This window comes from Aythya marila, assembly GCF_965140915.1.
Source record: "Aythya marila genome assembly, chromosome: 15".
Taxonomy (NCBI): domain Eukaryota; kingdom Metazoa; phylum Chordata; class Aves; order Anseriformes; family Anatidae; genus Aythya; species Aythya marila.
Window position 1 is genome coordinate 15,822,501 of NC_139056.1, and position 14,048 is coordinate 15,836,548.

At 48.0% G+C, this 14,048-nt stretch overlaps 1 protein-coding gene across 1 annotated transcript in view; it reads left to right on the forward strand.

The window, feature by feature from the left end:
* LOC309884089 (lipase maturation factor 1-like) overlaps window positions 1-14,048 on the forward strand; it is a 154,890-nt gene that overhangs the window by 27,949 nt on the left and 112,893 nt on the right. The window contains exon 3 of the mRNA XM_082772777.1: window positions 13,142-13,207. Coding sequence (XP_082628903.1) covers window positions 13,142-13,207 — 66 coding nt within the window. The remainder of the gene's footprint in view (window positions 1-13,141; window positions 13,208-14,048) is intronic.

Consider the following 14,048-nt stretch of genomic DNA (forward strand, 5'->3'; position numbering starts at 1 on the left):
GACCTTTCCCCCTGCTGACATCAGGCAGGACGTGGGCGCTCCGTGAGCAGCGAGGCTTTTGGGCACGTGTTGTGTGAGCTCATGCACGTGCAGCCCAGCCGTGTTGGACTGCTAACGGAGAGCCAGGCCTTTCCCTGAGGTTTCTAAAAAGCGTTTTGTTTTGCATCAGGATCAGTCTGCAGTGCCCTGACGGTGATGAGCACGCAGCACTGCTGAGATGCTTACGTTAGCAGAGTCAAAGGACTAATTAGGTGCCGTTTGCAGAGCGCGGTGATGTGACGTCCTGTACAAATAATTGTCAGCACTGGGGATGTGGTGGGGATTCAAGAGCCAGGGGTGGAACTGCACGTTGGGAAACTGGAAGCAAATAGGGAATTAAGGTGGAGCTGTGTCTTGCGAAGGATCACAGACATATGGAATAAGTTACCAGGGAAGGTGGCTGGAGCAGAGAGTATAAGTGAGTCTGAGACATCTTGATTAGTTTCTGGAGGAAGGGATTGAAGAGTGTAGTGGAAAAGCAGGGAAACAGGATTTAAAGCACATTACCACTTTAATTTAAAAGTGCCCAAAGCAAGGAAATTCAGATTTAAAGCTGCCAATCCATCACTGGTGCGCCAGGTGTTGGAGCTGGGAGGGCGCGGCGGGGTCTGAGTGCAGATGGGTTGGTGCCGCTCAGCCCCCGGCCCCGGGCAGCACACGTGGGCAGCTGAAGGCAAAGCCTCGGGTTTGTGACCTGCCTGCCAAACCCTGGCTTCTGCTCCCATCCCTTCATCTCCGTGGTTTCTGTGGCCCATGGCCTTGTCTTAATGCCCTTAAAACCCCTCCAGGATGCTCCCCGCTCACCAACCTCCTGGATGGCCAAAAGTGCCACTGCGGCATCGCCGGGAGATGGCTGAGGATGAGGTGAGGCAGGGAAGGCAGGGTTTCTATTCCCCCACTGGCCTTGTATTTGGGAGCCCTCCATATGGAATTGTTGCCACCATGCCCCATTACACCGGATATGTCGGCGTATAGGAAATTCTTAATTTAGGGAATTAATTCATGCCCCTTCCCTTCTTCGCTGCCGCCCGCTCTCTTTTCACACATCCTTCCCCCAGAGCCGCCCCCTCCAGAGTCTGATCAGCGTGCACCAAAACGACCCGAAAGGAACCCAAATCTGGGTCCCCAGCCCCACGACTGCTGCAGGACGCGGGTGGTTGTGCAGACCTGGCCCCAAAACCTCGGCCTCCCACTGCCCTGCCACTGATGCCACAGCAGCGCTCGCCCTCTTACACCACCAGGGCTGCCTGGATGTGGAAGTCCCTGCCAGGCGTAATTCATAGTATTCAAACACCCGACGTTAATTTTAAGCAAAGGTTTTATTTATTTTATATTATTTTTTCAAATTTTGCTTTCTGACCAAAACTGCAGACTGTCGCCCTGAGTCAGAGCGTTGCCTCCCCGGGCTGCTCAAAGCCTCCCAAGGAGGAGTTGCTGCCACGGGTTGCAGAACAGAGCAGTCCCTGAGAGCTTTTTGGCAGGCAGAGGCTTACAAAATAATTTAAATCCTCTGGTTCTTCAAGTGTACACAAAAGATATGTTTTCCCTTGTGCCTTACAGAAGGGAAGAAAAAGATCATTTAAGGTAGCCGTCTTGGGGGAGAAATAGTGCAAAAAGATTTATAATAATTAGCAATAAATTCTTCCGCTCAATTCTCATCATTGTTTCCTGCTAAATGTTGCCGTCTCTCACACTGAGATGTGTTTTCACAGAGAAGGGATCAATTATTTCCAGATTTTGTGGATATCATTAGGTATTAATTCTTTATTTTTTATTACTTTTTTTTTTTTTTGCAATTAGAATAAATGTTTCTTTTAACCCGCTGCAGCGAATTATTTTAGAAACTAAGTGGCTTATGTTGAACTCTTCTTTTTTTTTTTTTTTTGCTTGGATTCTGCTAAGTGTCATAACGTGGGTGGCATTTTAAAGGTTACTGGAAAGGGTGGGGATGTGATTAGCTAATAAGGGAGATGAACTTTCTGGCAAAAATAATGAAGACTTTGAAGCAAACAGAATCTGGATGCCTGTAGTAAAATTGCATTAGATGTAATGAAATAAAAGTTGGAATTTAGGATATCTTTGTAAATAATAAAAAAGAAAAAAAAAAATCAAACGGATGTAGTTGTCATCTCAGTGACAAGCGTGCCCTGATCCTGGGCATTATGGCTCTGAAATTGAGAATAATTATTCTAATTTGTTTTATTACATTAGCGTGGGTAGGAGGGAAGAAAGGGAGCTTTCTTTTATGGCTTTCTCATTATTCATAGGAAGGGCCAGACTCCTGACTCGGGCGCTGGGGCTTCATGGGAATTTTTGGAAAATGATGTCTGCAATGTTCTGACCTTTGCCGTCCCAGCTGCAGCCTCCTCCTCTCTGCAGGGATCCCACACTTGACTCCTTAGCAACCTCCTTTGTGCCTCTGATCTCTCTCCATTTGTCTAGTAATAGCCCTTGGCAGGAAGACTTGTTGTTCCTTCAGTGGCTTTAAAAGGCATGGAGCCGTTAATGCCAAGTACTTTTCAAAATCCCTTTCACCCACTCCTTACAGCTCGTCTTCAAAGTCAATCAAACGCTGATGCAGCCATGGTAGTTTCTCAAAGGGTCTTTCTGGTAGCAGGGGGAAAAAGCAACAACAAATAAGACAAAACAAAAATCAACACCAGTGACTTCTCTTTCAGGAAGGTGCTTTTCGGTCCCCCGAGCCCTGCAGTCGGGATGCTTTGCTCTCGCCTTTCCTGGTGCCTCTGGTTGAGTTTTTGCACCACGTCACCTTGCTCCCAGCACGGCAAACCCACCAGATGAGAGCATCCTTCTCTTTGCCTTGTTGGCTGTTTATTTGGTCATGTTCCCTCCATCCACATCCTGCCGTGATGGTGTGCAGGAATTGAATTGTCACCTGGAGCTGCTGCTCTTTGAGTAGCTCCGAAAGAAGCTGTTCTTACCTGTTCTTACCCCTGCCATCAGAGTGCTTCCAAAGAGCGTTTATCAATATGGTGATAGATGCTTTATATATATAAATATATATATATGAAGCTGTTTCTTTCTGTCGACATGCATGCAGAGGCAAGGCGTTGAGCTGCTCCGTGCCGCCGACCCAGGAGGAAATGTGGAACCCTGCGCTGGTGTTGGGCCAGCACCAAGGAACCAGGCAAGTCCCAGCATCTTAAGTCCCAGCATCTTAGGCCTGAACCTTGATGGGGCTGGCCAAGGCTCTGAATTGATGTTCAAGTTACAGAACAAAGCTGCTCAAGCAGCAGTGCCACCTGATGAGCGAAAGCTTGTCATTCTCTGGCTAAGGAAGAGGTGTTTCTAGCCCGTTATTTCACTTTGCAAGGAAGAAATTAGAGATTTGAATTACCGGCTGTGAATTTAATGAGAGGTTTGTATAACGAGAGGTAGAAGCTCTTTTTAAAGCCTTCGGTTTACTGCTGTTAGAGTTGTAGAAAAGTTTCCAAGAAGCCGACTAGTACCTGTCGCATCCTCCCAGCCTGGTACTTCTACAAGAAAAGACTCCAACACCGTGCTGCAGCCCGAGCAAAACGGCTCCTCCGTCCTGTGCTGGTGCTGCAGAGCTTGAGGGAGGCTTCGTGCTGAGGGCTGGGTGCTTCTGACCCTGATTGCTGCTAGCGTGGCTTGGGGACACTGCACCTGAGGGCATGGGCTTGTAAGTTATAGGCATATTTAAAAGTACAGCCTCGAGGTGCAGAAAATGCATTGAATTAAAAAAAAAAAAAAAAAAAAAATTACCTGGATCAAGCATGAAACAGAGCCGCCCTAAGAGCAACACCATAGAAAAACCACCGATTGCTTTGGGAACGTGCGCCTTCAGGGCTGCCACCAGGCTTGGGGACAGCATGGCAGGCTGGGGCCTGTGGGTGCAGCCACCCTCGTTCCTCCGTGGGTCTGCCCCTCGTTTGGGTCCCTCCAAGAGGGACTGGCTCCCGTGGGGCTTTCTGGTGCTTTCCCGTCTCTGCGTGAGTTACGAACATGCAGACCTACAGGGGCGTGCAGATCCATGTTAGAAAGCAGCTTTTCTATCGTGTCTGGAAAAAGAATGAGTCTCCTTAACTGTTTTTTTTTTTTGTTGTTGTTGTTGTTTTTAATCAATGTTAACTTCAGAATGTCACTTCCTTTTGCATGAATCTGAGGTCTAAATTGCGGCTGGTTTGTCTTCAAAATGCATTTGTATTTGTTTGGCTTTCCGAAATGTTGAAATCACAATTACTGTGGGGAGTGTAGGTTGGCAGGGAGCTGTGTATTATGAGGTGCAAGGCACTGATTTGGATTTTCTCCGAGTATTTAATATCATGAGAAAAATTAAATCCCAGAATTTAGGGTTGCCCTTTGTTGATTTTTTTTTTTTTTTTTTTTCTTTTTCAGCCATCTTTCTTATTGTGAAGATGTAGAAAGAAGGTCTTTAGATTGACTCTAAATTTATAACTCTGGTGCCCTGTACCCCACCCTTCTCTCCAGCGCGGTTATCAATAGAGGATTTGCAGACATAGCTTGAGTCACCAGGCTTTTTCTCGCTTGCCGTGCTATTGGCCTGTCTGTACCATTTTTTTTCAGAATTAATTTTGGGCTGAAAAAGTCTCAAAGAGCGCTTTGTTCCTCCTTGACACTCACTCTGGGGAGGAAAAAAAAAAAAAAAAGGAAAAGAAAAAAACCGTGGAAAATCTGACATCTGCATTGTAGAGAAAAATCAATAGATAGGGAGGAATATAATTATCCCCCACTCCTGAAAGAATTTTTAAGATATTTTTTGTAGCAGTGACTCATATCGGCTTAGAGCTTGAATGACATTTTAATTATTTAGGCTTTTTTTTTTTTTTCATTTTGAATCACCAAAGTACAGCAGCCTGAAAGGGGTACGGTTGGGCAGAGCGCACGGCGCGATATGGGGAGGAAGGAGCTCATGTGTCAGAGTGCAGCCGCTTCTCTCCCTGTCGCTGGAGTCGGAGCAGGAGCACGGCGTGATTCAGAGGCGTGCAAAACAAGTTTCCACGCCTGCACGCTCATCGCTTCGCTCCGGAGTGACAGATGATGGATCAGCCTCGGGTCTATGAATCATGTTTTCTGGCACCGAGTAAATAAGGAAACGGTTTATCTTCTTTGGGAGATGTTTTCCTCCTCGTACAAAGGGTGATAACCGGAATGGTTTCCGGCGATGGCGCGCCAGCGGATGCTCTGGTGCTGCCACGTGGTCCTGGGCATCGCACGGCGGGGAGGGGGTCGGGGACAGATGGGTGATGCTGGCCGGGATTGCAGACATCATGGCAGGGCTGGGGAGAGAAGGGGCCACATCCCCATGGGGCTCCTTGCTTGGCTGCACCGTGTGGAGAGGTCCCTGTGCTGCTGCACTGGTCGCTGCTCATTGCTGGTGACCACCTTCAGGGGGCTGTGAGACCCGAGCAGCATCTTAGAAGAGAAAATCCACTACAGCGAGTCCCGATCCTCCTTGTTCATTTATCCTCTCTGTGAGTTCAGAAGACGGTCACCAGCACATCACTGTGCAAATTCAGCTTTCGGTGCAGTAACACCGAGCACAGGCGTCCTCGGAAAGGCAGCGGTGGTTGCACGGCTCCCAGCCCTCCTCCGTTCTGCGCCACAATCCCGTGTTAAGTTTTGTGTGCCGCTCTGCCGTGTCCGCAGGTTTGGGCACTTTGCCATGATTTAATCAAACTCGAAATGTACAAATCAAAAGCTGTTGGTAAACTTCCTCTCTATGGCTTAATTTCCCCTGGAATCCCTCTCGTTGGATACTCTTTCGGTGATGGGGAAAGAGAAGAGGCATGCGAGGTTACTCAATCAAGCGAGGCTGGAATTGATTCATTGGGAGTGAAGGGTTGATTTGGGTTTCCACCCCCAAAATCCCTTGGCCGCCAGTTGGCAAACTTTGCACATGTATTCAACAAACCTACTGGATTTGAAAGAGAATTTATTAGTCATAACTAGCTAGTTTACAGGAGGCGTGCAAGCTTTTATGAACTGGCCTTGTTAGGTGCCTTGCTGGTTGGCCTGAGTCCTGCAGCAGGCAGGCAAGAGGAAGGATGAATTTTGTCAGTGTGGGTTTTGCTGGGAATTTGCTGGGCAAGCCATTTTTTTCTCTGGTTCGCTTCTGGATCTGCTCAAGTGACCACGTGGTTGTCTTCCCTTTAAAATTCTAGGTAGCTATTGAATCTATTGGTGGTGCTTGAGCCAAAATAGGGACCTGGCCCATGTAGGCAATATCTTACCTATAGCTGATAAATAAAACAAAAGCACAGGGCCAGGTGTCATCAACTACATCACAGACATCACCTGCTGTGCATCCAGGGAGCCTTCAGCTGAAATTGGGAATTGCCATTTTCAAGAGACTGGGATCATGAGTGCAGAGCAGAGCAGGGCTGGTGCATGGAGGGTGCACAGGGGCTGAGAGCAGCTCCGGTGATTGAAAACAGGCATTTTATTGAATGCCATTAAAATAAATAATAAAAAAAAAAAGATCCCTAAATGTAATTTTCCTTCCGCTGTGAGAAATGCTGGTGGATGTAATGCCCCTTAATTGCGGGAGGCTGAGCGCCCCGGAGGTTGCCGCCGGGAGGCTGAGGCAGGTGCTGCGTCCCCGGCCGTGCCCCGGAGGGAGCGAGCTTAGCAGGGGAGCAGGTATTGAGCGCGTATTTCATTCGGGATGCTAATTCAATCCAGGGTTACCGTTTTATGGTTCTCATGCGGACAGCAGCGCGAGGAGATTTCTGAGGGTGCAGAATGGCTCGGAGACGCAGCCAGCTGTAAATTAATATGACAAAGATCTCAGCTTTCCCCTTCCCCAGGCCAGGCGTTCCCATTACTCGACAGAGCTGGTGAGCGCTCCGGCTGCCTCCGGCCCAGCTGAAAGGATCAGACCTTGGGTTCTTTGTAGCCCCCATCCGATCAGTATGAATTTAATAATTCTGCTTAGAGCTGGATTCAAAGCAAGGCCACGGAGGTGAAAGGGCAATTGCTAGTTCACTTAGCCACCTGTTTCCTTCCCTTTAGCTTATATTTAATTTGTATTGCTGAATACCTTTCCCTTCTGATATGCAGGGCTTTGAAAGGCCTCTCAGCCACCCCCAGCGTGCAAATAGAGCCCTCATTTCTGTTGGTGTTTGTTCTTTCCTGGGGTTGTGAGTGTACCTCTGAGAGAAAGGGAGATTTAGCCAGAGGCCGGTACAGTCAGCCTTATCTGGCGCCGTGATTTTGAGGACAGGCCTGGAGGAGCTGGCGCATTGTCAGGGTTTCTTCTCTTTATTTAAAGAAATGCAGTTAGAGAATACTTTTAAGTTAGCAGGCTATATGCAACCAAGGATTCGAGGCTGCTGAACTATCTAAATATCTCCATGTTCTTGAACTTTGAGGGTGTTAGGCAGATCCAACCCTCAAAAAATGCCCCCAGGAGCACTGGAGGTGTTCTTTGTGAAAACATCTATGTCCTGTTCTTTCTAATAGTTGGTCTTTGCTTCCAGCACAGCCTTAATGCAGTGATACATCAGGCTTGTTCCTACATCTGTCCACCTAAATCTGGCTGATCCTTGGAGCTCAGTCTCAATCATATGCCTCAAACCAAATGCTTGGCTGCATCAGAGCCTGGAGATGGGCCACTTTCTGCCTCTCATTTTCTTTCGCTCAAGTGAAGCTACCAGGAGGTGGCTTGAGGTCTGAGGCCTGCCTGCAATGCGCTGGGAAGTGTTTGGGAATGGGATTTCAGGGCTGCGAGCCCTGCTCTCCCAAGTGCTGCCAAACGATTTCTTTCCGTTCCTTGTTTGCCGTTTAATTTGTCTATATTGCTCGCCTCTCGAACCCTGCTTAATGCTTGCCCCCAGAACACTCCTCACGAGATGTTCTCAGCCTATGTCCAAATGAGATCAGGGTCTTCCAGTTCCGATGCACTCAAATGTGGCTGTCCCATGCACGTGCCCTCGGGCTCCTTTTCCGTCTGGCCCCTCGCACGTTCTCTCCACATCCTAAGAGAGGACAGTTCGGGTACGTCAGAGATGCACGAGCCTCTGCTTGTCTGAGAGCAGGGGATGGGGATTTTTCCCCGTGCTTTGATCTGTGTTATGGCAGCATAATCTGCTGCAGCTGTGGAGTCTAGGCCAGTTCAATATACGCGGAGAAATCTTGAAAATGGATTGGGAATTGTTAGCAGACTGAAAGAAATCCAGCGCCTGTGAAACGCCAGCAGATGTGAGGATCCCCATTTCCTCCCCCTTCGTCCTCCGGCTCCAGCGCTCGCTTGGACCCCAGGCCTCCTCCTAATCCACTTTTCTCCTGATGCTTCTCTGGATGCCGCTCGTCGAGGTTGGAGAAGTTAATCTGCCTGTTAGTACACAGGGCATAAACACATCTGCGTTCAGGCACTTTCAGCCCTCAGCATCTGAAATTCATGTGTTCATCTGAAATTCCCTGTAAACAGCTTGCACATAGCCTGCCCCAGCTACAGAAAGCCCAGTGAGGTTTCCCTCGGCCCCTGCTCGGAGCGGCCTCCTCCAACAGGGCCGGTGCTGTGCCGAGTGGAGGAAGGCCTCAGGGTGGAGGAAGACCACTGGGGGGAGGAAGGCCGCAGGCTCTGACAGGCCTCTGACAGGCTCCGTGTGGCAATGACCGTGTGTCAGTGCCACACCAGTTAGCGTACTGGGAGAAAAAAAAGAGAAAAAAAAATCAAAATCAACAATCAGCCCCACTCCCTGTAGACATTGCCTCACTTAGTGTTGCATGTTTATATAATCATTTGGCAGTTGCTGCTCGTAAAGGATTACTCAGTTTGTACTCTGAACTCTTTGTGTGATTCGGAAGAGGCTTGGACCAAGGGATGTTTCCACCCGAGGATCGGCCAGTTGGGGCTCTTTGGGTCCTTTTGGTGACCTTGTGCTGTCCACTCTGTAGGCTCAAGTGCTCCCTGCTCCAACATCCCTTCTGCCAAAGAGGATGCAGAGCACGAGCTTCCTACCACCAAGTGTGTCTGTTAACCAGTCCCCTGTATTTTGATTTACGCACTTAATTGATACTTGAATTTCAAGATAAAAAGCATCACGCTCCCTGTTTTAAAAGAGTCATTTCCTTTTTTTTTTTTTGCATGTCACTCCATCTGCCTGTAGGCAGCGAGGGGCTCAGAAGCTGTGCGAAACTCCTGCAGGGGAAGCTGCACGTGTCTCATCTTCGCATGACTTGAAACTAAACCTAAAATTGTTTACGAGGATGCATGATTGCTGGGCTTTCCGCAAGATAGTATTTCTTAGACTAAGTTTGTATCTTCAAGAGAATATGAGCCAACTTCAAAAATGTCAGCAGAAGCCAAGCAATTAGGGGAGGGTGTGTAAAATCAGATTTAATCTGAGCATGAAGGAGGGTATGTTAGAGCTCATTCTTGTGCATCCATACCTATGGACCCACTTTTGGTCTCCTTTCATGATCCTCAGGAGGGCTGAAGCTGCACCTGGACTTTTTGCTCTATGTGCTCTAGTTGCTTGGTCCAGCTTCCTTTAAAAACGAGACCTTGGGTGCTGGGGTGGTGTGGAAGTGGGACCTTAAAACAGTGGCAGTGGAAAGAAGACTTGAAACAGCCGTTAATTATGGGAGTGGGAGTTTTCTGTGCTGAAAAACAGATTTGATATTCAGAGCTTTAAGTGACTTTCCTGTTTGAAAGATTTATAGTAAACAAAATGTGATTAATTCCCTTCATGACTCACTGCAAGAGAGATTTTGATTTTTTATTATAGAGTTTTTCTATCATATACTTGTTTTAATCATCTCTGCTAAATAGTAGGGCTTGGTAACTGCTTGGGCAAGGCAGAAGGGAAGGTCATCAAACAGTTGTCCTTTTTTAATCTTCCAGCATTCTTGCACAGAGCCTTTCTTTGCGTCCTTTCTGCCACTGACAGGGCTGTCGGCTGCAGCACATCCTGTGAGATGCTATCAACGTATCCTGTAATTTTAGAAAAGGTTCCAAGGGCAGAGCGAGCCATGGACGGTTCGGGGGGAGCTGAAGCTGCCGCTGTTGACAGGGAGCACATCTTGTCCCTGCCATCCCAGGCCAGGCTCTGACAGCACCTGCCCGGTATTCCCATCCCATAAGACTTCTTATACATCACTTTGTAGTCATCCTGCTCTTATCTGCCCCTTTTAAACTGGTTCTGCTTGGGTTTTTTGGTGTTGGTGCTGGAGGGGGCTGCCCCTTCCTCTCACTCCTAACTCCATCTCCTTATCCTTTCTCGCTGGTTACCTTGCTTTGCTCACACCTGCAGCATTTACCCCCCGAGGCTGTGTTTCTCTTGCTGCGGTGGGTTGATGCTGAGTGCTGCCAGGATGGTGCCCTCTGCCTGGCATTTCTGGGGCCGTGCTGTGCATGAACAGCCCCAGAGGTGGGGCTGCTCCCATCCCACCAGCTGGGACACCCCACGTGCCTCCTGGTCAGAATCAGCAGGATGATGTCCGTCGTCTGGATTCATGGACTTGGACAGTGTTTAATAGCTTCTGCTTACTGTCCTCCGTCGTGAACACAGACATGAGAAATACTTCGTTTTCAGAAGTGGGGAAAAATGAAGAAGAAAAAAATAGGACAGCAGATGGTCAAAATCTGCTCAAACTTAGCGACGTGCCTGTAAGGGATGTAATTTAAAGCAGTAAGTGGCCCTACCGAAGGCTCTTGGGGTCACCGCCATTCACAAAGGCATACATGCCTAAACAGCATCTGCTGTAAGGCTCAGCCCAAGAAAGGCACCAATTTCCTGCTAGTTTGTGTCAAATAAGCTTGGAACCGATTTTGTGGATCTCGTTTGTTTAAGAAGGTCTGTGCTGGGTTTAACTCGAGGTCCGGCTAACGTCCTATATGGTCTCTAAAGCAGCCATGGGTGGAGGTGTGGGCAGGAAGACGAAGCACAAAGCATCTTCTGGCAGCAGATCCTGCTGGCCAAGTGGTGCGGGGACTTCCCAGGGAGGAGATGTTCGGAGGTTACCCCGAGCCTCTCCTCTCTGAGGCTGCTGAAATCCTTCTGAACCCGTCTATACTTTCGTAAATGATTTGAGGTGTGCAAAAGCACATCCTGGTTGCTTCTAAGCCAGCTACTTGACCCTTCCATCAGGTTGTCTCGCTGGACACGGGTTTTGGGGGCATTTGTGGATATTTACTTATGAGCTTGGGGCAGTTGTATGGGGTCTTTAGGTCCCTGAAATGTGGGATTTTCTTGAGTCACAGGTCTGACAAACTGTTCGATGCTGCAGGTGAATAGTTTTAAGCAATGTGGATGGATCCAGCTAGGCCAGGCTGGACCATAGTGCCATTGACCTATTTCTCTGAGCTGTCAGATTGTTAGCACTGAAAGATTGATGGTTTGATCTTGAAAACCTTACTGCAATTTAAAACAAAACAAAACAAAAAAAAAACACCTTCCGGATGCTCCCAGTGTAACAAGCATCAGGTCCATACAGAAACTCCACTTTCTGCTAAAGAAGGCAGGAACGCTGTAATTAGGGGCAATGTCAGAGGTAGGCAAATATCCCCTAATTGTATGCAGATGATAGAGCTGGTTCAGCCTTTTGACTAGCGAAGCCTTCCTCAATTTGGGATATTGTGATCCTAATCAGAGACCTTTAGCCATACATCAAAGCCGTCAGGCTGAACCTGCATACCTTCAGGCTGGCACGGCTTGATTGCAAGGCTTCCTGCTAACAGACTCATCTCTGGCCAGGTGTCCTTCCTGCTGTGGACGACTGATTCCTTTTTAGTCTTCATCACTGAGGCAAAGAAATTTAATCCCAATATTACTGCCAGCCCTGGAATGGGCCCACTGGTTTGGAAATTTCACTCTCTTGTTGCCCTGAAATATCAATGCACACAACCTCTGATACCTGCTTATTTCACTGCCAACCTCTAACCTAAGGTAGAGCAGACCTGTCATTAGTGCATTCATCTGTGTTTAGATCTGTCAGCTTCCTTCCCCTTCTCCTCTTTTGTTTCTCTAATTACTTTGATTGCATCTCTGCATCCAGCTCAGGGCTTCAGCGCTGCTGAGGCTGCGTGCGATCTCAGCCCAGCCTGTGTCAGCCTTGCCTCTACTACAGGGAGTGAGGGAGAGAACAGGGCCTGGACTTTAAAATCGTGAATGCAGCTGTGTTTGGGTTTGCAGGCAACTTCTCCATCTGTTATAGAGAAATGCCCCAGTGCCAGAGTCTGTTTTTCAGACCTTTTTTGGTGGCTTCTCGATGCTCTGTGTCTCCCCACGTCGTACCCAGCAGTGCTGGGAGCCAATGCTGGGAGCAGTGTGGTGTTCATAGCTCCTCTGCAATGGTTCACGTGTGGGTGAGGGCATGGAGCCCTAGCAGAGCTGCCCCTCCTGTGGCCACCATCAGGATTTGGGGCTTGTTCCAGGTCCTGTGGTTCAGTGCTATCCAGCTTGGAGGCCCTGTGCAACAAGCAAAGAGCTGCAGATGTGGGTGCTGGAGGCTCATCTCTGTCCTAAAGGTTTCATGACTAAGCTGACAACTTACTGGAAATGCTAAAAAACAGGAATATTTGAGATCTTGGTCCTTACTCTCCTGCATGTTCCCCAGGCTTGAGGTCAGCTCTCATGGTTCTCCATCAGCTCTGCTGCTCATCTCACAGCCGTAGAGCCCATTTCATTAATTAGCCAGGTCCTGAGCCCCTTCTGCTCTCCAAAGGGGTCTGTGCAGGATCAGCTCTTTGGGTTGGGTTCAGATAAGGAAGATTTCTGTGTCCCTGACGAGCTGCGCACCTTCCCTCCTGCTCTGCAGGCATCCCTTATCCCAGCACCTTCCAGCAGTTTGTAAGCAACGTGTCATTTTCCACAAGGTTTCTGTCACATTTTCAGTAAGCAGGCAGCAGTCTGTTGCTCAGAGCCCTCTCCTGAGCTGTGTTTTGTAAGGGACAACAGCTGGGCCCGGGTACAGATCTGTGATGGATTTCCAGGGCAGTGCTTAGCCCCTGTGCTTCCCTGCTGGTACTGGACAATGCTGTCCCTATAGTTTAACCAGAGATTTTGGCATCTTAAGTTAACACCTGAAATATAGATAAAATAAAACATTTCTGACACTTATTTTTTGTTGTTCTTTTTTTGTTTTTTTCCAGGGGTTGATTAAAATTCGAGGAGATCGCTGCTGGAGAGAGTTAACTTGCATGGATTATCACTACGAGGTGAGCAATCTGCACATTAAAACTATTTTTTCTTGCCTGTTTTACTTTGGTAGAGTTTTTTTCTCTAACCTTTTCTCTTCTACCAGGCAGCTCTCCATGTTGTTCTTTCTTTATCGTTGCCTTCTGTCTTTGGCAACTCTGTCAATGTCCGTGTGCCAGCTCGGTGATGCTGTTTTTCCCAACCACAGTCCTAAAAGCCCAATTTCTCTCCTTCCCTCCCCTCACCGTCATAGTCTGAATCAGGGACAAACGTGAGCTCCACAGAAAACTCTGTAAAAATGGTAAAAGAGAGGAACAAAAAGGGCTTTTCTGTAGCATTGTGCTGTGTGCTTTCTGCTTACTTTTTGTTTTATTCCAAAATGCAGACATATGTAGACAGAAATAGAGCATCTCAGTGCTGTCCAAGATGCTGAGCCCTAATCGTTGGCAATTCAGAATTATACGGTTTTATCTTTTTGACATCTGTTTCAGTGATTACGTTACATTTTGATTATAAACTGTGGTTTGTATTCTGGCTCTGAGCGTTGTCTCATCTTTGATTACAGAGAGAGGGAGCTCAGCTTCCCTCTGCTTTTACCTATATTTTTGCATTTGCATTTTGTGTAAACAGAGTTAAAAAGGAAAAACTGCTGCGTACCGGGGTGCTCTGCTGAGCAAGTAGTCCTGGTTCCCTGTGAAAGAAACGATACTGCAAGTGATGCTCCTTTCTCCGGATTAACACCGGAGCCACAGAAAATGGCACGCCAAGTCACGGTGCCTTGGGTCCATAACCCACACGCATCTGACGAGCAGGGGAGCGTTCGGCATCTGGACTGCTGAGTCTGAGCCCTGCTCTGGTGCT